Here is a 25,454-nt window from a genome sequence, read left to right on the forward strand (position 1 = left end):
AAATCAAGAACTCAAGAGTTAGGAAATCGTATTACTAGAGCTGCTTGCACTCTACTCTTTAATCTACTTTACATGCAAACAGTTCAGTTACCAGCTTGCGGTACAATTTTTGATAGGACCCAATGCCTCAACCACCCCAATGACGATTATGTTCGTTATAAGAACAAGCCAGGGCACTATAATGTAGAAAAATTGATTTCTACAGGAAATAAACTTTGTCAAAGTTGAACAAATAAGGCAGCAAACGACAAGAAAAGCAAAGCAGTCCTGGCTGAAGCAGCTGAACACTGCACTGGAGAAGAGGATTCAGCTCAGCTGCTGCCTTGGACTGCTCAGGAGCTACTGAGTAAATCATCAAACCCAAACTTTTCACCAGCAGTTACTGATTTCTCGCATCTCTCCTCCATACCCAGCACTGGATGTTGGCAATGTAAGACACTGAGGCACTCAAAACGTGGAGTTTCAAAACTCCAAGTTTCAGTGGTCGTTGGACCTTAAATGTGGGTAACTTTCTGTCATTTTGAGTCATCTCACAGTCCCAGACCAACCCAAAATCGGTGGCTGTGCTGGACTTGGACCTCCCTGAGCCTCACTTCTTCACCTGTGAACTGGGACAACACTATTCTCTCTCTTTGCAGGGGAACGGTAAAAATATCATGCAGACCCACAACCTTGTATGCCTATATAGGCAAGTGGAGGTCATGGGAGGACTTGGGTATTACAGCAGTAAGCGCCGTAAGAAAGCCCAGCAGTAATTATTAATTCCATCTTCAAGCACGGTTTGAATACAGCTCAACAAACGAAGCACTGAAGAATGAGGGTAAGATAAAATATTGACTAGCTGCTCCATCATTGTCTGGTCTGTGCCCTAGATAGCACAAGGGTATTTGGAAAAAGCAGAATGGAAACATCTAATAAAAGGCTGGAGCTTTAAGGATTTGAATTTTCAAACTTAATCTTTTTTTTAAAGATCATTTTAATGCAGTTGTGCGCAACTCTATTCAGAGAGATAGTCACATACAGACATGCACATATAGAGAGGTTATATGGGCACATTATTCTAAATATACAGACATTTATCTGTGTGTACCTAGATTTCCCTAAAACATAAACAAGCATCTGACACCTAATGCAGCCCTTGATGAGAATTGCTCTCTCTTCTCCATAGAGCACCATCAGTAATTATTTACCATTAGTTCTTAACGGGCAGAGATTCAGCTGGGATGTAGTAAACAAGAAAACTGTATAGATTGTTCAATATAGCCTGGCTGGCTTTCAACTGAGGTAAGAAGTGATTGGATCACACCTCCTGGATATTTCAATCACAGTTTTTATCACCGGGGAAAAGCACCTTATTAACCTGTACTTGGTCAGGTCCCTTCCATGTCCATATATGCAACGCTCTCAAGATCATACAAGTGCCCCTTCTAGTTCACGTTACCATGCTTCGAACCCTAAACTGCTGCGGGGTTAAACGACTAACAAGACGGAGACCTGAAGGGTTCATTTAGACTAACAACATCTTGAACTTGGCTACCTTCCTACCTGCCACAGGTTTTTTTTTTTTTGCAATAGGGTCAGGGTTCCCTCTTCCCACGACAAAAACATCTGACTGTGGCAAAAAGATGGTCCTAAAAGGCAACGCTGGTGATTTGCAAGCAAAATTGTTGTGTGTGAAAAAAATAAAGGGAAAAATCCTCTGTGTGGATTATTTCATTACTTTAAAAAAATAAAACAACCCAAGGAAAAAGGTCAAGTTAAAACTGTGGTACTTTTAAAGACATGTGCCCTACCACTGATACATTTTCTGGCACGTCTCACATCATCACCCCACTCCTGTGACTACTCCACCATCAACAGGAGTTGTGTGCATCAACCCGGGGAGCCTGAACACCGGGCAGACCGTATGTGAAAAGCACCATTTTTTTCATTACGGTAGAGAACTGAAGTATGCAACTAGCACATACTGTAAAGGCATTCAAAATATGACAAAAAAAAATTGTTCAAATGCTTTCAATCTGCAGAAAACAAATGCTCTCTTCACTGACTGCTCTGTGGCAAACTTCTAATTCCATCCAGAAAATCCAGCATTCCCAGTCTGGGCTAATGACCATGCTACCAGACATGAGTTTATGTTTTTCATGCACATTTCATGTATTCCCACATGCTGTGTTGCTGCCAATAATTTATGACTGATCTGCACCCAGCCTGCCCTTCAGCATTTTATTTAATCTCTGCAACAGTGATTTACAATGACTCATCATTAATACAAAAATGTACATGTGTGTTAACAAGTTTGGAAGAATCTAAGGAGGAAGGCAAAATTTTTTGCAAGTCGTGGCTGAATGACTTATGAGTCCGCTGAAGAAAGGCAAAGCTAACCAGAAACGATATGTTAACTCTTCCCTGCAGCAAACAATTTAGGCAAGAAGAGTTTCTTCTCCTGCATACCGCCTTAGAAGAAAAGGGATTCAGCAAAAGGTTGGGACAGGCTTGCCCCATAACGCCCAGGATTTGGGAGGGGATGAGTAGCTCGTTGGTCACCCCATGGCTGGATGTTTCCTGAGGACGCACGTGTGTGTGTGCAACCTGCACACCCAGCCACGGCCTCAAAGCCTCCTTGTTCCTTACCATCCATTACAAAAAGCAAGGGCTGAATTACCATATCTTGGCATCTATGCCCACCACCTGTGATTTAAGCAAGGAAAATATATAGTCTGTCTCTATAGTGTTAAATCTTCGTGGGGCTGGGGAGGGAAGGGGAATTGTCTCAATAATTTATACAATTGTAACACCACAGCAGAATTACCAAACTAGCTCAAGCAGAGGAAGTCTGCCCTACATCCACAAGACTTCAGTTATAATGTATTTTGACCTACTTTTATTTTTTTTTTTCCTTGCACATAAGGAACTTATAAAAACACATCTGACACAAAGCCAGAGTAAAAACTCCTCAAATCCGAGGCGAGATGGGTACTGAAAAACACCCTGGAAAGTCACTCAGGAGAAATTCCACCAGCTTTAGTTCAAAGCATCCCACGTTCATCATCTCAAAAAATTTCTTGATGGCCCATCCTAAACTGACATAGTTGCCCACGTCGAGTCCTACGCTCCCAGACCCCTCTGAAGCAGCACACACTCATTCCACCCATCGTTAAATAAGACCCCTGATGAACGCACACAGCTTCTCAACTGGCCAAAGCGCCTATCGTTAAACTGAAGGACAGCCATATAAATTAGGGTATCGCCTGGACGAAGGTTGGAGGACATAAAGCTGAAGCAAACGCTAATTTTTTCTGGCTGAGCCAAAATACTGTGTGTTACGTTTCCTTATAACACATTACTTTATGTTTAGTGCCTTTTATTCCTCCGTTTTAAAGTAAGTATCTTGGAAGCATACTTCACATACACTAAGTATTTGGTATTTTCCTTTATTCAGTGTCTTAAAGGGCTTCAAAAAATTGATCTCCCAGGGCTGCTGTGGGGTCACAGAAATTGATAACCCTTACAAGCTATGCTTATGTGAGCCCGCCTGCGTCTCTCAGATAGTGCACTTTGTAAATTAATCCTCCAAAGGCAAATATATTGTAAGTAGCTTGTTATCTCTAAAGTACTAAATTGAAGAATACATGGGATTATATTGACAGAAATTACATTTTCTGTAATGGGGTTTAATATATCTGAAATCTCTCCCATAGGCTCCTACTCTCTCTAAGAGAGGAGGGTTTGTTAATGTAGGTGCAATGGACATCAAGACCAAATTTATTCACTAAAATGGATTAGGCCATGTAATCAGAGCTTCAGTAATATTAATCTCTGACACTTATTGAACGGAAAAAAAATACTTTTGTCTGCAAACTGGCATTCCTCCCTCCCTTTTCCCCAGCAGGCTCGCTGTTTGCCTTGGCCATTTTCTGGGTATTACTTCAAAGAGGATAAGGTTTCCCATCATAAACACTAATCTAAAAATATTAGGACAATTAATTAGATACACTTAGTTTTACAAGGTATTAGATTGCAATATGCTTCAAATATGACACTTGTTCTGGGATAGTGGGAGAAACCTGCATTTTGATGCAGTAACAAAGGGTAATAAATCAAACTTTTTTTTTTAAGGGTTCGCTGTCATGTTTTTGTACTTAAATCACAAGTAATTTTCACTGGTTGCCTTCACCATGTCCCGGACAGTTAGCAACCCAAAATCCACTGCAGAAACAGCACAGATCCCGATTTCCTTCAAACAAATCGCTCCTACAACAGATCAGGGGCTCCAGCAGCCCTTAGCTGGAAGAAAGAAATAAAATTGCTCCACACCGTACTTCAGCAGCAAAGAGCCAGATTGTCCTCAAAGTTTATTCAAGCTTTCAAAAACTGGACTTTTAAAACAAACCGGTAAAGAGACAGAAAGATGTCAGTCAAAAAGAAAAAACCCACTAACAACATTTAAAAAAGCATGACAGCATCCCAAAATAACAATACGCTCTGCAGAAACGGGGCCAATTGCCCCTTTTTTTCACCCAACATCTCAACCTCTTCCAAGACCAAAGTTCTCAAAACGGATGTGGCTTCCTATTGAAGAAGACACATCCTCAGCCAGAAGGAGGACTGGTACCCAAATGCGAATACACTGAAATCTGCCCAAGCAATGGGAAAATAAATACGGCTTGTTTTCTGCGGTAGCAAACCTCCTAGTTCCCATAACTGAAACCACTCACCCGGCTGTATCCCTTTTGCATCAATAAACTGCTGGCGGGGGGAGCAGACAAGGGCAAGGTGTGTCCTCAAGAATGCAAAGCGTTAGCCGGAGGGTGCCAGCGGCCGTATAGAAACACTAAGGAAAATTACTTACCAATTGTTCACTTGAAGTATAGTGAGCCCTGTGTCTTGTGCCAACTGCTTTTTCTGTTCTTCTGAAGGGTAAGGGTGCTATAAGACACCAAAATAAATATATACATTTAAAACAATGCTTTTTTTGCCTACCTTTTATTTTAAATTTAAAAAAAAAAAAGAAAAAAAACAGAAGCGTGACATCCATTATTGAAAGGTGAAAATGCTGAGGTGTGTCACTCTTTTATAATTATTAATGGGCTACTACATCACTTAATTAATGGCAGTAAAAGACAAGCCAATTATAAAGATTAGTGAAGTGGAGAAATAACTGCTTAGGATACTGGCAGTACCTTGATACTCAAGAAGGATATTTGTTGCATTAGCTGAAAGTTTTTGCACTTGTCTCGAATGACCGATTAGAGTCAAATCACCTTTTTTTTTTTTCTGTATTTCACAGAACAATAAAGAATGCAATAAAGCACTTCTCTCTAAAACTAAAACACACTGATGTTTTCTGAGATAGTGAAGACAAATCTTGCCAGTGCCCCAAAATAATTTGCAAATAAGATCAGCATCCTGAACATAAACAAGCGCCTGGGTTTTGAACACAGGCCAACGCAAGGTCAACGATCAGCACATTTTTGCCTGACATTAACATAGCTGTGCTGCACTAATCCTAAGAGACAGAAAATAAATACTGGTTTAATTGAAGATAATGTTAAAATTCAATCATAAGTTAAGTTTCTTGTGAGAACTTGATTGCTTTCTCAGAAAATTAACTTCTGCATGAATACAGATTGCTTAATAAATCAACAGCAAAAACCACATCCAAGTTTGAAATTTAGAAATATCATTTCTGTCCTTTCCCTCCATGTAAAAATGTTACTGTCCCAACAGGAAATGGCCAAATATTGCAAATATAACAATTCCCAGGAAAAAACCTGTTTTGAGGATCCAGCTCAGCTCCTAACCTGGACACCCAAGTCTCAGTACACATTGCATTCAGACCTGGTCTGCTGCACGGTACTTAATAACATTTCAATAAAGATAATTTGATATAACTGGTTAGACTTATCCCAACATCCCATTTAGCAGTTGGTTGTCACAAAGTATTTGCTGTTATACACACATCCCTTTTTTCCCCCAAATATTCCCATATACTTTGGATGTATTCTTTGGTGTAATATTACACGAGATGTAAGCTGAAACCTTGTAAAGCGTAAGAATTTAAAACCTCGTAAAATTCCGCAATCTTATTGGTATCGTAACTATTTAGCAGATTTTATATATTCTTGTAAACAGCATAATCTGACATCTAATGGCTATGTTACATGCCTGCATCACCTCACTTTACCAAATAGGAATTTTTGTTGTAACTCCAGCAACTTCCCTTTGCCCAATGTGCCCATTTCAAAGCCCACCGCCGTGGTCATCGGCTCCAAAAGATACAGTTTTTTTCACCCCAAAATGATGGAGAATTTCCCATTCTTTTAAAAATACTGTTTTCTTGACAGTAAGCCCACAGATAACCTGCACACCCGTAAACTACTCCCTGTATTTTCTGCATGTACGTGAAACAGCTCCAGAATTGCAAAGTGGAAGACACAGGGAAAGGGATCTTACTTCTTTTCATTTTACACATGCAAAAATATAGCATGAATTTTATTGTCTGCCTTATACATGTTCATCCACAACAAACAGTTGTACTTGACTTACGTCCACCTATCTGAACATAACATTTTGCTTCTCTTCAAAAAAAAAACCCTACAGAAATGATTTGTAACATTTTCATCTTTACAGCTTACTTCCCATTTCATTACTTTGCTATCAAGCGAGGACAAAATTATTCTTTTTTTTTCTTATTTCACTTTGCCACCTTACATGTGATCTAATTTTAAGTAATTGAACAAACTGTGTCTAATTTCATGCAGCAAGCAATAATTACTAGACAGCCTCTAGCTATTGGAATTGAGAACTCTGTCTCCATTAAGCAATTTTCAGTTGTTCTGGACTTTTTTCCAAATAGACAAGACTGGATAAAATTAGCCATCAGAATAATACAGTCACTGTAAAAATAATTGCTTTAAAAGTCCCAAACCCCAAATTCCTCAAATTGCGGTATGTTTAAGGTCATCTGATTATTTTTTTTTTCATATCCTAGCACAGCATAAACTTTTAATTTCATGATAAATCTATAATTGCCATAATCACATGACGGCCTGGGACTTCACATAGCTAATCCCTCTTAGCTAAAGGCTCACAATGCAGCAGGCTTTTTAACTACGATTCGGTGTGGTTTAAAATAATCTTAAATGCTGGGCATCCTTATTATATAAGCTTTCTGTGGATCGTACGAGTTGTTCCTTTGTAGGCTAAAAAAAAATTAATAATAAAAATGACTTGACAAAGAATCAGCATGCCACAGGCTAGGTTGCTATAAAAACATTCAAAGCCGTGTTGCATTCCCACCCACAGGGCTAGGAAGGCCTGTGCTACAGGCAAAGGCAGACATCACATTGCAACAGAGAGAAAAGGGGAAACCCTGAGAACTGCCATTTTATGAAGAAATAGGAAATTCAGTCGAAACTGTTGCTGTTGGTCTTTATGTCACCCTTGCGAGAATGACAGGTGCCTTCCAAAAGCTTTCAAATGGTTGTTTAAAGGGATAAAGACACATGCACAGAGATATGTGTATATATATTTGCGTATAAATGTGTATTATATTTGTGTGTACATGTATAAAATATAAATATATATATAAATGTGTAAATATATCTATCTATCTTAGTCATATGGTTTAGTTTTAGGTTGCCCTGCGAGGAGCAGGGAGTTGGACTTGATGATCCTTATGGGTCCCTTCCAACTTGAGATATTGTATGATTCTATGAAATACATAAATATCTAAATATCTCTATATATAAATATATATGGAAGTGTGTGTCTAAAAACACCGCACTGGCTCCAGTTGGCAAGTCCACCTATCACTCTGGATCACTTTGGGATATCAAAGCAAATTGTACCACTGTTCAATAAACAGTGACTTGAGACCTTTACTTTGTTGTGTACATTAGCTCCTACCATTATCTCTTAAAAGCTTAATTATTTGCAAACAATTGATCAAGATGGGAATTGGAGAAAAGAGACGCCGGACCACCGGGAGAGCTGCAATGCATTAGGAGAGCAAACAGAATTACCTTTAGGTCTTATAATCAGAATTAACGATTGGGACCGTACACGGGGCAGCGCGAGAAGCTGTAACGCTCTTGCTGGAGTGTTTTCCATTTGATCTGCATTAACACCTCGAGTGAAAGCCATAAAACGGTGATTACAGATGGGAAGGCTGACCCTCCTTCCCAGAACCAGCTCAGCTTGTGTATACTGGAAGACTGCAGACAGGCTTTCTTGCCAAGGCCAGAGGAAAAGGACAAATCCAAGGGGAAAAAAAAGTAGGAAGCAGGCAGATTTTAAAAAAAAAAGGCATTTGAAAGAAGAAGGCTGACAACAGATAAGGACTCTGAATCTGGCTCCGGTATTTTCTCATCATGCCTGCTGCTGCTACAGCACTACAGAGCAGCATCCACCGAACAGTATGAGACCTAGTGCTTTTCCCTTCCCATAAATCTAGCGCTGAAATGCGGATTGTTTGGCACCATTAATGTGTTTTTGAGGCTCTGTGGTATTACTTTTAATAATGACTTAGTACAGAAAGTGATTGCTTAATAACACCATCAAAGTCTGCATGCAAATGAAAATTATCCCTGGGGGATTTGCCCAGGGTAATATGAACAGTTAAGGAACATTTGAAAAGGTAAAAATAACTATGCAAAATATGAGTCAGAGCAGTCATTTTAGCAGTAACAAAGAAATCAAAGTGACAGAGAGAAAAATGTAACTTTCCATCATATTCTCTCGTCACTGTTTTATGAATGGTATTTAGAAAGCAGCAGTCTTAATAAAAGCCCCTTTTTAATGCAGCTGAGATAATTTTTAGCAAAACAAACAATAAGACTTTTATTTTTTTTACCACCTTTGACTACAGCCGGTGAGTAAAGTCTCCAGTAGGTACAGACGGAAAGCGTCCAAGTTTGTCTCTTAAGGATACCCCTGTCCAAATGTACTCCTTTCCTCAAATTTTCCACCCCAGGCTGCAAATGCTGGATGCCAGGACAGCGACAGACTTTATCTTATCTGTAAGCTGGTATCAATAACACTCCCTCCCTCTCTGCCTTGCCCGCCGTAGCAGCGCACCGTAATGGTGGCAGAAAAATATGAAAATAATCCTGCCCAGAATTTACTGCTGAGATAACGGGAGGCAAAACCACCCCTTCTCACTCCTAGATTACTAATTTCTCGTGGCACCGAACCGCCTCGACACCAACACTGCCAACTAGCCCTACCACAGCACAGAGGCAGAAGCAATCCCCAAGCAAAAGGTTGCACGTTGTGTTATAAGGATGTCGTGGCAACCGTCCAGCGTCGCCCTTATCACAGCAGCACTGTCGCTTGGCTGACCGTGCCGGGACAACCATTTCGGAAGTCCTTTTATCCCCTTCCTCCAGCCCTCTGCCTCCTCCAGAGCTCAGTGTAATGCACCAAGGCGAGATGACCTTGAGCTAAACTCTGGTAGGTGATGGAGAGAAACTAACCCCCCAAAATTTATGCCCTCAGGAGTGTCTATTAACTGTTTTCCAACCTCAAAATAAAAAGAAAAAACCCCAACACTATGATTTTCTTGTTTCTGAAAAGCAAACCAGCCTACACCTAACACAGTAACCAGAATAAAGCCCAAGGTTCAGCCCTCCAGTGACAAACTGCACATTGATTTTAAGCCGAACTCCAAATCCTTGCTTTACCCAAACTTGTGCAGCATGAGCTAAGGCGGCGGCGCAGCCGTTTGGGACTCTCCCCTTCCCCTACCTCCTCCTGGTTTGCATTTGAACTGTTTACATTGGTGAAGTTGATCTATGAGAAATTATTTTTTTTTTTTAATATCCATAAGGCTTTCCTATTGTCTCTCAGCTTTATGAATTAGTTTTACTGTTGCAGTGAATGCTTTTTTTGTCTTCTGACTGCACATTATCAAAGGGACACTTTGTGCCTGCCATTTGCATTACAAAAGCAGTGCATGGTGTAGTCTAAGAACAGAGCTTGAATTTATAGCAGTCGAGTCCTGGATCCTCACACATGCCAGCCTCTGAGAGAATAACGGGGGTTCCTGCATTTGCAAAGTAGCCAAAAAATGGTTGGATCGCTATCCATAAAATCACAAGATTGCAACCTGCTTTCTTCACCAGCCACCGGTGTATTTAGAGGGAGTGATAAAGAGAATGCGTTGAGTCTCCTTGCCTATTTTGCAGACTGTGTGAATCGGTTTATAGACCATCCCTGCGACCTGCTTTATATTCAGGCGAGGCTGTAAAAAGTTGCCAAGTTGAGGTGACCTGCTGGGGGGGGGGAGGAAATCAACTCGGAAGCTGCAAACTCGATCCTGTTTATCCCATGGGACTGGCTTGCACGTTGGAGGAAATACTAAACACTGAGAAGGAAGCTGTTTTATTAGAAATGCATCTATGAGGCTGGGAGGAAAAAAGCCTGTGCAAAGTTTGCACAGTCTTTTCCTTGGCTGAGAGCAGTGAGTCAGCCTGATAATGCTGTTGAAGTGTGAGCTGGCTTTGGCATTTAAAACTCCTCGTTGCTTTTTCAACGCAGCAAGAAAACGCAGTCCATATGACACGGTCATGCTGCAGACAAAGCCAGCCTTTTCCTCCTTCAAAAGAAATATTTCCTCAACTTACTATAATAGTTTAATATCCCCACAGTAAGATTTTTTTCATAGCATTACTGTTAATAAATCCTGGTGCTGCCAGAGTTATTGAACTGCAAACTATGAACGCAAAATCAACAGGCATGCTCGGTCTTGTAAAGTTAAAAATGCATCAAAATATGCAACGTGACAAGATGCTGCATCCCTGTATCGTTACGGCGAGGCCATACGCTGCCACTCGACTTCTGCATCAGCCCATTCCCATGAGGTGGGGCTCTGAGGCACTGCCCATCGCTGCCCTTACAAAAGGTTTTGCAGGCTGCTTTGGCAATCCTGCCAAAAAATAAAAGGTGAGGAAAGGAGGCAGAATCTGACTCTCCTAAGGCAAACACAGGGTGTAAAATACAGAGCCAATACCCCAGAAGTTTTAACATCTGAACGTGTGTTCACAGCGCAATCTGATTAAACAGGGGTTAGGTTGGTTTTGCAGGCAGGGGGGTGGAAGAGACGTTTTATTTGCGGGGGCTTACGAGGCGGGGGAAGAGGTACTGGCAACAGCAACACTTTTTAATGAAGAAGTTATGCCGGGGAAAAAAAAATGCTCTGTGCTTCTCTTTTTTTCCCATTTGCCCTTTTGTAAATAATTTTCTTGCAAGAGTTGTCTGTGAACAAGTTTTGGCACTCGCTAACATAAATATCCTTTCCAAGGCTGATGGAGAGACATGGTATGGCTTGGGATGCGCTGCCAATACTTCTCTGGTGGCCCCATCAAATTATTCATAATGCGAGCACTCATTAAGGAAAAAAAGTTCAGATCATCCCTTGCACAGGATATTACAGAAGTCAGAAAATGGAAAAACCTTTTAACTCATCTAATCCATCCCCTGGCTGCTACAATATTATTCCTTCCATACCATATATTATTACCCACTGCCTTTTCCAGTTGAGCTTTCACTAGTCCAAGCAATGGTGCTTCTGCTATTTCCTTTTGGAGACACTCTGATAGACCTCAGTGTTTGGAGCTTACTCTGGCTCCTACCAATTCTCAGTTTAAGCCGAGTCTATGCAGACACTCCCACGCCATACCCGGGCAATTGAGCGGACCTTTTCCCGTGTTAAACATTCCTTTAGTGCCTGTATGCATGTGCATGCAGAAACACACACATTAACTTCGCTTAATACACTTAAGAAGTGATTTTTTGCTCTAGCGTCAAGAGTATTCGTGCTAACGTGACACGGGCCATGCGCTTTCCCATCCTCTGCCCCATTTTTCTTTATTATTATTATTATTATTTTACTCTACCACAGCCTAAAAATAACCAAGGACAGGGTAATTAAAAGAAAAATTGCATCCAACAGATCAGCAAAACTCTCTTCAGCGCAGCACACGGCCAAAACCAATGAAATATTACATCCAAGTGACACTGAAGGAACCGAGGAAATGCATCATCCGACTTCCAACCGCTTTAGAGCTAAAATTCACATCCTTGAAACCCGGCTTTTCAGTTAAGCCAGCATCTTTATCAGGCGGCTGCGGAAAGGCAGGAAGGTGAACTGCAGCCTTTCCTAGGTGAGCAGCTTTTGGGAAGGAGGAAAAAATATCCCTGTCCCTGGCACGCTAAAGGAAATCCCGACTACCTGATAACTCCATAAAAGCGCTGCTGTTGTTTTTAGAGCCAGCCTAAGACAGATTAGCTCAGGTAAATATCTCCTAACCAGAAGCCTTTTCTCAGCAATAAGTCACTGTCCTTATCTACCTCAAATGACTTGCTAAACAGGTGGGCTTGGAAATAACCCTGCAATCTCTGGGAAATGCCAGCACCAGCGGTTGTAATCCCACACAGCTAAGCCGAAAGCTTTTATTTGTGCTTTTTGCTCTCTTTCTCAGGCTGCCTTCGGTACATCGGGAGCTCCCTCTGTAAGCAGGGGATAAAAATGCTGCCCTATGCCTACCTCCCCTACCCTACACATCGGAGTGACTAGGGTGATGGAGGGTTGCTGTATTCAGCCAGGTCCCTAATATCAACCGCAGGCTTTAGGACGGAGCAGGAGCTTTAGGCAGGTTTCCTGGGGTGATAGCACCCGTGGGAGCAGCCACCAAGCAATTTGGGAAGCCTCCTGCCATGAGCTCAGCCACCTTTTTTCATGGAGGGACCAAGCAGTCACGCGACGAGAGTTCAAGGCAACCACCGCGTCGAGGTGCCAATCTTCAACGCCAAGACGAGGGGGGTTTTACATTCAAACATTTTCTATTTGAAAAAAAAAACCCCACCACCGAGGAAGGAAATGAAAAGATAAAGCTGCTATTTTGCAACGCCGCTTTGTTGGCATGGAAAGTCCTTGAACAGATGCCCCGTCCACCATTAAATATTCACAGCATATCCTTGTAAAAGAATAAAGCCCACTCAACTTATAAGCAAAAACACAATGTGTTCTTCATAAAAAAAAGATGCATTTAAAGATCCAGGAGGAAAAAGAAAAAAATGAGGAGGGAAAAGAAAAAAAAACCAAGCCAGCAAAACACCGCCGTTCTCCGAAGAAGCAGACTCTTGGAAGTAGTGCGCATTCTCTGGCGTTAATTTTCCCACTTAAATTACAGTGATGCTGTAGCCTCATCTCATTAGAGATCATTGTCCCCAGTAGACAGTTGTGTTTATGGGGAATTCTTGCTGTTCCACACCTGCTGCTCAGGTTGCTACGTGATAAAGCCTGCATACAAACAGCAGTCTTGAGGTTGCTGGACTGCAACTGATGAGCCCAGGCTAATTCAGGGGTGATTATGTAGTTTACTGGACCACTAAACCTCTTTAAGCTTGTAATTACTGCCTATTTGAGTAAAGAACATTCAAAAGCAATTCACTGCATCATGCCTGCCACAGCTGGAAGCAGGCTGCCAGCAGTCTGCGGGGACATTAAAATCTACAGGGACCGGGATTTGAGCACAGCTCGTAGGCACTGACGGCAGCGGCAGCCAAGTGTGTTCACATTCCAGCTCACCTTTTCTGACCAGGCATACTATTAAAGATGCAATGAAAACTATAGAAAAGCAATAAAGATGACAAATAACGGGACGTAATTGAAAGAACTGCATTTTAATGACTCTCCCCCTCTTCCCTCTGTCCTTATATTGGCTAAAAAAAAATAAAAAATTAAGCCTTTTTGTCATGACAAGGGAAGGGAAAGAAAAGGCCTTTTGCAAAAGGGGAAATGTGCTGCATTGATGTGAGAGTTTCTCTTTTGAAAGTTGGGGGCTTTCCTCATGTTTGGAAGTTTCAGAAAGAAAAAATTTGCTTGTAAAGTGAATGCAGAGTAAGTCTTATTACTTATTTGGCAGCAATGACGATGCAAAGGCATCTTAATCACTGAATCTTCATTAAATCCTCCTCACCTAGTCTTCATGAAACCCTCCAAGAGTATCTCCAGACCTGGAACACGTACAAACCCCCTCTCACCACTGCATCACTTGCAAGCACTGGGAAATGCCCCAAACCACCACTCCACAAAACAACTCCACCCCGTGCAGCAACACAGAAGTCAGGCACAGGTCCGTACTACCGACACTAGGGGTTTTTTTTTAATAATAAATAAACATCCCTCTGATTCTATTTGCCTTTTGAGTTTTGAACCACTTGAGAACTCCTTTTCAATTCTGCCCCTGCAGCTCTCAGTGAGCAGGAAGTTATTAAAAAAGGCGCCTTGTTTTTTTGCATGATCAGCAGCCTTTGGGAGCGGGGTCTGGGGGAAGAAGAGCAGATCAAATGGGACCTATGACACAGGCAGAAAGGTTGGTAATGGGGATTTTTACAAGTGAGTAAACGAAGGTCCAGAGAGGATTGCTCCAGCGGAGCCAGAGAACAGCGCTGGCGAAACAGAGGGAAGTTGCCAATGTCACCACCGAGCCCGACACCACGTTGGCTTCACCGGGAGCTCCAACGAAGTGGCAGCGCCTGCCCGTGTGGCTCCAGTTGAAGAGCCGGGTCCTCGGAGCCCTCCCTTCCTCCAGCCACTCCACAACGCCATCTCCTTGCTATTATACTGCCATGTGTGAGGTCCGCATCGATGGGCCTAACGAGCCGCCCTATTAACTAACTGCATGAAATGTACTTTAAAGCCTCGCAGGACGTTTGGAGATCCAGAATTCATCAGTGTCGTTTCCCTGCCCCGCTAACAACTGCCGCAGCTGCCCGGGAGAATGGGGTGTGGGAAAAAGCAAAAATAAACAAGGAAAATAAAATAAACCATTGCCATCGATACAATTAACCCTGGACTGAAGGTAAATTTAAGAGATGGGGCCTCTTTCTCTCCTCATCTAATAAATTGCCTTGTTTTAAAAAACACGGACATCTCGTCTGTAGTATTAATCTCACTATATATCTAGAGAGGGAAAGGGGAAAAAAACCAACCATGCACGTGTGAGCATGCCACTGTTAACAAACATCAGCTTTTAAAGGAGAATATAAAAAGAATTCAGGAAGTTTATTCTTAAAAAGCATGTAAATTCCCAGCCACAACAATCCTCCAACTAACCCCATCCAAGCTCCAAAGAGCCACGGGCTTATATGTTATCCAGCCATTCACTCTTATTAATATTCATTAGGCAGGTCTACTTGCATTTTCATAAGCTGCGAAGGTGGCAAAAGAAACAATCAGAATTCTTTAACACACAGGCATTATCAATTCAACATCTGCCAAAGAGGAGTGCATACAGATCTGAGGTTGAAATTCAAATGCAATTTACCTGGGCTAGAGCTGGGCTTCACTTCCCAACAGCCAGCAAGCTATTTCAGGCACTCTCGTTTTATCCATCCCAGCTTTTACATCCCCATAAGTGCACTCTCCATTATTTTTACCTTTAAAACGAGAGTCCCTCATAAATCACCTCCTTCGTTCCTTAGCCCTAATGAGTTCCCTTCTGCTAAAATAGCCCAAGTTCAGTAAGATCACATATATGAATAATACAGCCAAGTTTTAACCCGGTAAACTTAACTGAGCAATTCTGCTTTCTGACTAGAGAATTCCTTTATCTACACCCATTTAGCGCATGAAATCCCTCTGACTGGCTTCAGGGTGCGGACCTGTGCAGAAATACAGACTTTCTCACCAGCCTGGGCTAAAATTTAACTCTGAGAGATGAATTAAGAAGTCTCCAAAAGACAACAACTGCTCTAATTAATTATTTACCCTACTTAGCAAAGAAACCCGGCTGATAACGCTACGGAATTTTAGAATAAACCAGACGTGCTTTCCCAGGATGATATTTATATGCGCGAAGGACGTGCACCAAAAAAAGTGTGATTTAGATCTCCTGAGAGCCGGGAAAAAGCACATCCCGATTCTCCCCCAAATCTCCAGATTCAACCCTAAATTAACACGCATTTGCCCACAAGTTCACGATGTAGTGACTCTTGTCCTTATAAAAACCTCATTAAAAAGGCTTGGACAGTCTCCAGGATGTGACTCTTCGCTCTTGGCAACCGAGAGGGCTCCCCCATAAAAAATAACCTTTTCCGGCCCAAAGTCAATGCAGCTCTCCACCGATTTCGCCTGGCTTTCAAAAACGCTGGAGACCAAGCTGTGTCCTCCCTCACAGAGGGTCGGTGGCACCGAACTTTGCATTTCAGTGGGAACATTCACGGAGCGAGGCACTTTCTGGGGCTCGGCCTTGGCTGATGCTGGGGGGACGAGCCCTGAAATGGCAAACCTGTCTGCGCCTGTGTAACTTTACATATGGTGATTAGCTGCAGCAAACTCGGCCAAAGCCTGGGGTGCCTAAAGGATATGTCCTCATCTTTGTAAGGCGAGACCCTCGGTGGGTGTCTTCTACAGGATGATGGATGGATGAGGCCAGGACAGGGGTTTTTGGAAGGGGCGCTTCAAAAACCCAGAGTCAGCTACAAGAAGCCAGTGCCCACCCTATCCTCAGCCTGAGCATCCCCTCCATCCCCTCCTGCCTGGTCTCCTTCAAGGTCTGAACACGTCAAGCACCATGACGCGGATGCCTCCACTGATACTACCATAAAAGAGACAATCAACGTACTTGGAAGCAAAAGCGTTGAGCTGGCATGTCACTTTCAGCACATTTATGATGTGATGGCCATTAATAATTTGCAAGGATAATAACATATAATCAATTAATTTTTTCAATATCAAGCTCAAAATCCCCCTCTCTGCTTCCCCCTCCTTGCTGAACAAAACTTCACATTTCTTTTATAAAGACCTAAATGAAAGTAGCTAAAGACCAAAAAAATGTCACCACTAACAAGTTACAAAGTAAGAAAGAGCAACCAGGCACATTTGATCTTGTTCTATACATGAACCTTTCTAAGATGACTGCTCTAATTAAAAAAAAAAAAGTCGAATTTATCATTTTGATGATACAAAATGATGAACTTGACTATTATATGCATATATTTTGTTTAATGGCTTCATTTATTTTAATAACAAAGAGAAACTAGATCTTTACAGATGAAAGCTTTATTTCATGGCTTTGGTGCAACTGGGATTTTTAAAATCTGTGATGTTAACCAAAATGTGATAATGGATGTTCTCAAGGGCCCTATTTTATAGCATTTTATGCAGAGCCAAACTATATGCGAGACATTACAAACATGATGTTTAGCCCTATTTTAAGAAAGTAGAACTGACTCCGGTGTCAGAGGCCCCTGTAATTGTTTTCTGCCTGCTTCTCGTTCCTCTGAACAGTTACTTGTGCAGCGAAGTCTGGCTGTAGAAATACTGTGACAAAGGCATTTGCTCTCCAAAGACTTGTCATAAAATGATATTGAAAGGCACCATTTGTGGGATTTTGGCTGGGAGGGGACAAGAGTGATCGCAATGTAACTACTTTATCTATAGCAGGCTGCCTTGAAGGGTCTGTTGACATCCAGAAGAAGAGAGACACAAAAAAGACGCTAAAAAAAAAAAAAAAGATGCTAAAAAAACCCAGATGCTAATTCTGCTACTGTTTTTATGTCAGTTAATTCCTAAGATAGAGATAATCAGAAACACCTCATCAAACTTGATCATGCTCTCAATCCTTCTGAAGAACTTCTCATCTACTCCACTTTCTTTTATTTTTAAGTTAGTACATTGAAAACAGTTGTTTCAGACAACGGCGGCACTCATGCGTACGCAGCATTAAGGATGCTCTCGTTTAAGAAGTTTTATACACGTATATACATCTTTAAGCATGCAGAGGTGTGTATGCATGTATGGGGGTCGACGTAGTTTTGCAAACTACGCCCTCCAGTCCCAAAAGCAGGGATCCAACCACTGTTTTGGGAAGGCAGCCCAAGATGGCAGCTCATGATTAATGGTTGTATCATCCCTGGCTCGGCGGCGGCAAGGCCCCGGGTCTGATCTGCCAAACATCCCCTTCGTCTGCAGCCGATCAGCAGATGTAAGCACATAGGCCCTGTCAGCTTGACATATCATTCCTACGACAATGTCAACGAGTATTAATGTTCAATTATCTGTCCTAGAAATAACCCTCGCCTTTACACATTGTGTAACTGGGCGCGTGGCACTGTGGTAATGCAAACGACAAGGGCAGAGATGCCCGCGCTCACCCGCTTGCTGTGAGTTGACTTCCCAACATCGTGATGACATTGCCTTGCGGTAGCACGTGGACACCTTCCCCCTCCTTCCTCTCCCTGGTTGTGGGGCTTTTTTTTTGGAAGGCATGTCGCAAGGACCCCAAAGACCTTTCTCCTCCTCTTCACATGTTGTATGTCGCCCATCAGCATGCTGAGATACGCTCAGAAAAGATGTATTTTGATTCCACACCCACGCAGAACCACGAGGAGTTTGCTTTTATGGAGGGCCATAAGCCACCCGTTACCTGGCAGCCTCTTTTTATGTCCCGTGCTTGGTATATATATATCATTTACCATCAAACGTAAATGTCAACAGTGGCTTCTTCCAGGGCTGCGTCAAGATCAATTCAACCCCCAGCTGCTGGGCTGGAGCCATTTGTCCAAATGAAACATTACAGATTCCCTTTGTTAAAGCAAGTTTAAAATAAGACCCCCAGTAGAGAGATTATTTGAAGAACAAACACGAGTTCATTCCTGGCATCTTTTACTACTGTTCAAATATTAAAATTATCGATCAGGCCAAATTCAAATATGACTCTCGGAGCAAAAAGCTTACCGAGTATTTCTTCTTTTAAATCAGCGTTACGGTCAAATTACCGCTCGTTCGAATAGGCTGCGACAGAGTTTGCATGATTTTTTTTTTTGTTACTATGGCACAGCTTCCTTGAACTAACATTCAAAGGTTATCGGCTCTAAGTTATGCTTGCTAAGTCTTCTTATACAACTCACAATCGGAGGGAGGGAGTGGGAGGAAGCGGTGTGATAACCAGTGCCAGCTTTGAGATAAAGCCCTCCACCTAATCTCTGTTTATTTAGACAACCATCTAACTGCAGCACCGGGTGTAAAAACAAGCCAGGTGTACGGCTAAGGAAATTTCTCCTGCCTTATCGTGACTGCATTATATTTTGGGGCAAAGGGAAGCAGACCCTTTTTTTTTTTTTTCCCAAGATAACTTTGAAAATTTAAATAATCCTAAAGTTTGAGGTTTTGATGTTTGATTTGCTTGGCTGGCTGGGGTTTTTTGCTTTGTTTTGTTGGGAGGGGAGGTGAGGTGGCGGTAACAAAGCACATTTTAATTCTGTGCTTTTGTATTTCTGGAGGTTTTGGAGAAAAAGGTTTTGCCATATCACATTTAAGAATGAAGATCCTGCTTTGAAATATTTCCCACCAGAGGAGATTCAGGGTGTTTGGAACAAATATGGGATCAAACTCGAGCAAACTGAGCAGCGTTTTAAATGTATTTTGCCCTAAAGAGCTGACAGAGGGTCAGGCGCCCAGCACATCTCCGCGCAGCAGCGCCGAAGCTGCTTTTCCAGCGCTGAAGCTGCTTTTCCAGCACGGGTGCCAAAATAGAAAAGCTCTTGCAGGTCAGGCCACAAGAAGCAGCACCGTAAGGCGTCTGGCTGAAGGATAACTGAGCCTCCCTCCAGCTTCAGCAGCAATATTAAACTGCAGTGGGAAGCTTGCATGTCAGCTGATGGCTCTATTTCTCCTGCCGTATGAGCCCAAAGTTGCCTCCGACGTATTCAAACTCATTTTCCCCCCTTTTTTCTCCCCTCTGATAATTCACCCCACCGTTTACTCAATCATTTTAGGTAGGGGGAAGTGATGAATGTTGTTGAGTGCCAGTTTTTTTGGTGCAAGATGAATAACCCCAAGGAGCAACTTACACCGAGTCCCAGGCTCCTGTCAGCCCTATAATGGATGATGTTTTCACTGTAAGGGGTGGGGACTGGGACACATTAAGGCTCAATAGGGGAAGTAAACGGAGTGAATTGACTCAGCAACTATGCCTTTTACCACGGCTTCTAATAAGGATAAACTGATTACTGCCAAATGTACTTTAACATCACGGGGCGGGGGGGGGGGGGAATAAATCGATCTGCTCAAAGGAAATAAATGCCATACCAGAAGTTTTTTTAAAAGTGAAAAAGTCTTTTTATATTCAAAACTGTAGAAGCATGTTTCAGCAGCATGTTGCTGCTTCTTTCCGAGTTGCCATTTGCTGCTAATCCAAAAATGAATTTGCAGCCTTAAAATGCATCCTAAAGATGAATGCTGCAAAACGATCGCTGCAAAGCCAACGCATCTTTTTTCTAATCTCGCTCTCAAATGACTTCAATAACAAAGAGGTGCATGGTGATGCTCGCACTGTATTTCAAATGCCAACTTTATGTCAGCATCTTTTTACGGCACCTGGAAGAGCGGATGCTCCGCTTCTGCGCCAGGCGATGGGGAAGGCAAGCGGGCGGCAGCCCAGGTTGCCAGGGGTGACTACGCAGCTGACAACCCCGGGATCCAGCAAAATCCGCCCTGACTGATGGCTTCTGGGTTCCCGCTGACCTTTGATCCCTTCTGGTTTGGCCGGGAACAAAAGAGCCTGTTCACCGGGGCCCCTCGCACATATATTTAACGAAAGTGGTCATCACGTATATGCTGATTAATATGTTTGCTTTACGTGCGGTGGGAGGAGGACCATGGCCATCCCATGTCGCTGTGCAGGTAAGCGCCAGCTTACCTAGCTTGTATGTCACACAAAATAAATCAAGGAAATCCACCACAAGGCACACAAAAATGACTAAAACAGGTAAAGACAATTTTTATCTCTGACGCAAGAAGTTGCCAAGGCTGGCGATGGTGCCAGGAGCGATTTCCCTGCGTACCCAAAAACCTGTGTGGGGTTTCTGTCATTAGAGATTTGGTGCTGCTCTGACACCGAGGACCATCAGCAGCTCGAACACGCTGTCGCAAAGATGCTGCCGGCTACGGCAACCATGGAGGATGCTGTCCGACCCACAGCGGCAACTTTCATCACTGCATATTGTCACCATAGCAATGAAGCTGGATGTAGGCAAATGACAAGGGTCTGTCATCACTCAGCCCCGGCCTGACAGCCTTCAGCACCAGTAGCTCTCATCCAGCCTCAATAGGCAAATACGTCCTCAATGGGCCCCAAAGTAATAATCTGCCCTTCTGCAATGTCATCGTTTTGCCAGCACTCCCAGTAGCAGTGTGCAGCCCTTATACCCCGTGGAGATGCTTTGTTTTATTCCCCGGAGAGTTTTCGTGCTTTAGAGAAAAGGAAGAGAAAAGCGAGGAAGGGGGGGGCCAGAAAGGAGACAGCAGTACTCAAACTTCAAATATCAGAGATAATCAAGAAACAAAAAAAAAAAAAAAGGAAAGGAAAAAAATATCTGTTGCACAAATGGCAGTAAAACATGAGAATTAATGTTTGAAAAGAATATGACGACACTTTCCATACAAGGGCTTCAGCAAGGAATAAGAATGTTACTGTGAAAGTCTAAAGCTCCCTTTTAATATTAAACATGGTAGTTGTATATAAAATGCATCTGCCGCTCCCTTCACAGAAACAGGTGTTTGGGGTGAAGTCAGGATAACTGGCAAGGTATGCCGGGCTGTCACCAACAGCAAACACGGCAAACACGCTGCTCTGCCTTCATGCCAACACCAGAATCAGGGGTCTCAGCTATTTTCACGGTCCTGCTGCCAGAGATGCCACGAAGAGACAATTAACTTGGTCTACTTCCCCGCTGCCTTGGAAGTACGGCAAGAAACGACAGAAATCAGAGACTGCAAACACTATCTCATCTAGAGCTCGTCTGCCTGGTTGGATTAATCATAACATCTCTATTTTGGGAGAATTTCTGCGTGGGGTCAGTTTTTACTCATCCCACCCATGCAAACTTGCCCCTTCCAATTGTGGCGCGTGCAGAAGATGGTGAGAAAGATTTGACTTGGTGGTTACCTTACTTAGCTCATCTGGACCACGCACTTCGCATGTTACTTTGTGTTTAGTCATACAGAATAACCTGATTTAACAGCGATCCTATGTATCGCGCAAGCCTCTCACCATTTAGAAAGCCGCCTTTTAATGATATTTAATTTAGACTCGCTTATATGCTACATTTGCTAGTGAACACATTGGCTACATGCTCTTATTTCACACGTTCGCCATACCCCCGTAGCGTGCAACACGCTCGCCGGTCTGCGGCAGCTCTGGAAAGACAATTCACTGCTTGAACATTTTTAAACCTGATTTACCGTTCCAGAGAAACAACTATGCAACTAATCTTCCAGGACAAATGTAACGCCGAAGAACAACTAAACTGAAACGTATAAATTCCATATATACTTAAAAATATTATTGTCTGTAATTTAATATAACAATATTTCTAGGCCTATAACCTTGCACGCAGAGGCAATTTCCCAAGCATTAATACTTAAATGGGTCATATGCACCACATCTGTCATTCTGTCCTGAAGTCTATGAGGCACAACCAAGACTCTGCAAGCCTATTGATTTTTCTAGCATTTGCTTTAATTTACTTAACCATTGAGAAATCCATCAGTACATAAAGGGCAACTGTCCATTACTGCCTCATTTGCAGACATTCTTTCCCCTCGGTTTTTTTTTTGGTAAATATTTCCCCTTAAATCGCTGTGTGTTTACAGTGTAAAAATGAATCCGGAAAGTGCTCACACCTGTTTCTGTTCAGTAACTGCTGCACTGAGGTATATGTAATGTGCTTAAAGATAGAATAAATATCTAGACATTATTACATCTGTGTGCAAAGGGTGGTAAATTAGATCCTAATTACATTAACAGGGATTCTGCCTCCCAGCTTAAATTTTACATGAGCACTCTGTAAAAATCCAAAAGCTCTGCTGTGGTTTCTTTACGAGCTGGTGATTACAGCTACTTCCTATGCGGTCACTAAATATTCTGTTTACAAATAAATGAAGAAGCTTTGAGCCAACTTGCCAGGGTAATAATCCGTGGGTTGTTTTTTTTTCCCCCAGCAAACCTTTACCACATAAGCATGGCAACAATCAGAAGCCCTGGCTTCATCTAATTACTCTATCACATAATTTCACAAATTGCCTTTTCACTGGGGAGCCAAGTGCAAAACACGCTCACAGTGGGATTTCAGGCAGCAGCTTTCATTTACTACTCATTTCTTGTTAAATTAAACACAAAAACACCAGTTGTGTGAAAGAAGTCAAAAAGAATGCTTGCAAATGAGCCAGACAAGTGTATCTTATATTTATACCATTCGCACAAAATAGCTCATTGGCAAGCTGGATTTTTAACGGCACCATTATCGCCTTTAACCCTTTTAAAGCCCGGTGCAAAGCCGGTAACCGGATCATCCCGACCAAACTCAACCCAGCGAAATGGCATCGGACAGCGTATCAGCCTTATTAGCCAACATGGCATCCTTTGGTCAATAGTTAATAACCGGTGAGACGAAGCAGCTACCACCAGCGTGCCCTGACTTCGCCTCCACGTAACGCCTCCGGCTTCCCGGGGGTTTAACGGGGAACAACCCAGGGCAGAATTTGCCCCACGAATTCCTGGGTATTACACCCACCTAATATGAGGGAGGGATGGTCCTACAAATAAATGGAATGGGATTTGTAAGTGCAATTCCTCTTTCACCCCGGTACGGCCCTCCGAGGTGCGGGGGAGCCAGCGAGACTTGAGGGCAGAGGGACCTGGAGGGCCAGACCCCTGCTAATTATCTGAGTGCTAACAAGGCAGGATTGCAAGCTGCCACCGAGGAACACAAATTATTTTGAAAATAATTGCAGCCAGTGTACCATCACCGGTGGAAGTGAACCAGAGGTTACACCGCTCTAAGATGACATTTTTTACATCAACAAGTACAAAACTAAAACACGGCCATTAGTAATTAAAGCTGTTCCTTTTGTAGCACCAGAGCCAGTAGGTCAGGTACCGTTTTACATCAGAAACCAGGCCTTGATGGCTGTAGATTTGCCAGCATTATCTGCACAGGGAGAAAAAAAAAACATTAGCAGCAGCTGTCTGTGTGCCTCGACATTGAAAATCCTATTCATACAGACAGGTGGAGTAATTTAAAAGCCAATGTGGTGCAATTTTGATGCAACTAATGCCACTGTTTACTAAAACGCCGCCATTACTGCTGTTTATGAAAACATTACTAAAATTGCATTTTATTCATAAGAATCCTAAGATTCGGGTTATTACCAGCTTCAAAATTATTCTGCCCCCAACTGTAGCTTATGACTCTCCAGGGTTTACAACCTGCTGCACCAACAGACCCACGCTCGGGTTTCAACAACAAAACCAAGGGTTTATCCTCTTTGCCATACCCACACAAGCACAGTGCAACTCCTGGATCAGCACAAAGTTCCTGGCAAATAAGTAGAGTTCTGCCAACGAACGCATTAATTAGCCAGATTCATCTAATATGGCATTTATCTTCCCAAAAATATCACTTAGGGACCCACCCCAAGAGCTCTGGTTGACATGAATGTTGTCTAGGAAGAAGAGTTTCACTTCAAAGCTGACTTTAGGTAACAAATAGAGCAAGCCACCTAAGGCAGAGTCCCACCATTTCCCCTCCGAGTTCAAAAAAAGTCCCTGGAAAACATATTTATATCATGCGCAGACACTTGTTTTTACTAGTGTGACTCAAGTGACACTTTAGTGCTGCTAACATAACTACCTCCCTTTTTGCATCACTGGTACGGAGCATCACAGTGGGAATAAGTTGGTGGTTTGTTGGGTTTTTTTAAAAAAACGTATTTCCAAAATGCTTTATGCTGTACATGTTGGATTAGAAAAAGTCAACCAGTAGCCACGAAAGGAATATTCATGCTATACCTAAAGTCTGAGAAGTATTTTCTGGGAAGAAGTTTCTGGTTCATAAAGCAGAAGATGCAGTGGTAAGTCTCCTAGACCTTGCCTTATTAAAATGATGGCCCACCACTGAAGTGAAACGAGTACTCCACTAAATACTACGGGTCTAAATCAGGCAATGATGCAAAAGGCGAGGTAAATTAGGTAACTACATATTAACTTAAACTCTTTTCTGCCTACTTACCTTCTCTCTACACATATATTTAGCACTGCTGTAGCTTACAGGGTGAGGAGCTGGAAGGGCAAAGATGAGTCTGACCAACGCATTTGTTCATATACTGAAAACTGGATTTTCAGCTGAGCATTTTGGGGGAAAGGATGGCATTATCTATGGAAAATTTTAACTTTCCATCAACAACAACAAAAAATTCCTTTCCACAAGAAAAGTTTTCTATGGGTAATTTGATGGGCAGACAGTAAACATAACCAGTTAATATCAGGAATTAAGGTGTCTTGAATATACGCAATGAGAAAAAACGTGTAAGCTGTAACAGTGCAGATTCTGTGTAGCTGAAGGTAAATGCAGGAAAAGGGAAACAAAACTTTTAAAATGGGTAA

At 42.5% G+C, this 25,454-nt stretch overlaps 1 protein-coding gene across 8 annotated transcripts in view; it reads right to left on the bottom strand.

Annotated features, from left to right (window-relative positions):
- The window catches only part of MEIS1 (Meis homeobox 1), a 233,735-nt gene that overhangs the window by 18,545 nt on the left and 189,736 nt on the right, over positions 1-25,454 (bottom strand). For all 8 annotated transcript variants that reach the window (XM_050895206.1, XM_050895207.1, XM_050895204.1 and 5 more), the window contains one exon: positions 4,850-4,926. In XM_050895206.1, coding sequence (XP_050751163.1) covers positions 4,850-4,926 — 77 coding nt within the window. The remainder of the gene's footprint in view (positions 1-4,849; positions 4,927-25,454) is intronic.

The sequence above is a fragment of the Gymnogyps californianus genome, chromosome 3, assembly GCF_018139145.2.
Source record: "Gymnogyps californianus isolate 813 chromosome 3, ASM1813914v2, whole genome shotgun sequence".
Classification (NCBI taxonomy): Eukaryota; Metazoa; Chordata; class Aves; order Accipitriformes; family Cathartidae; genus Gymnogyps; species Gymnogyps californianus.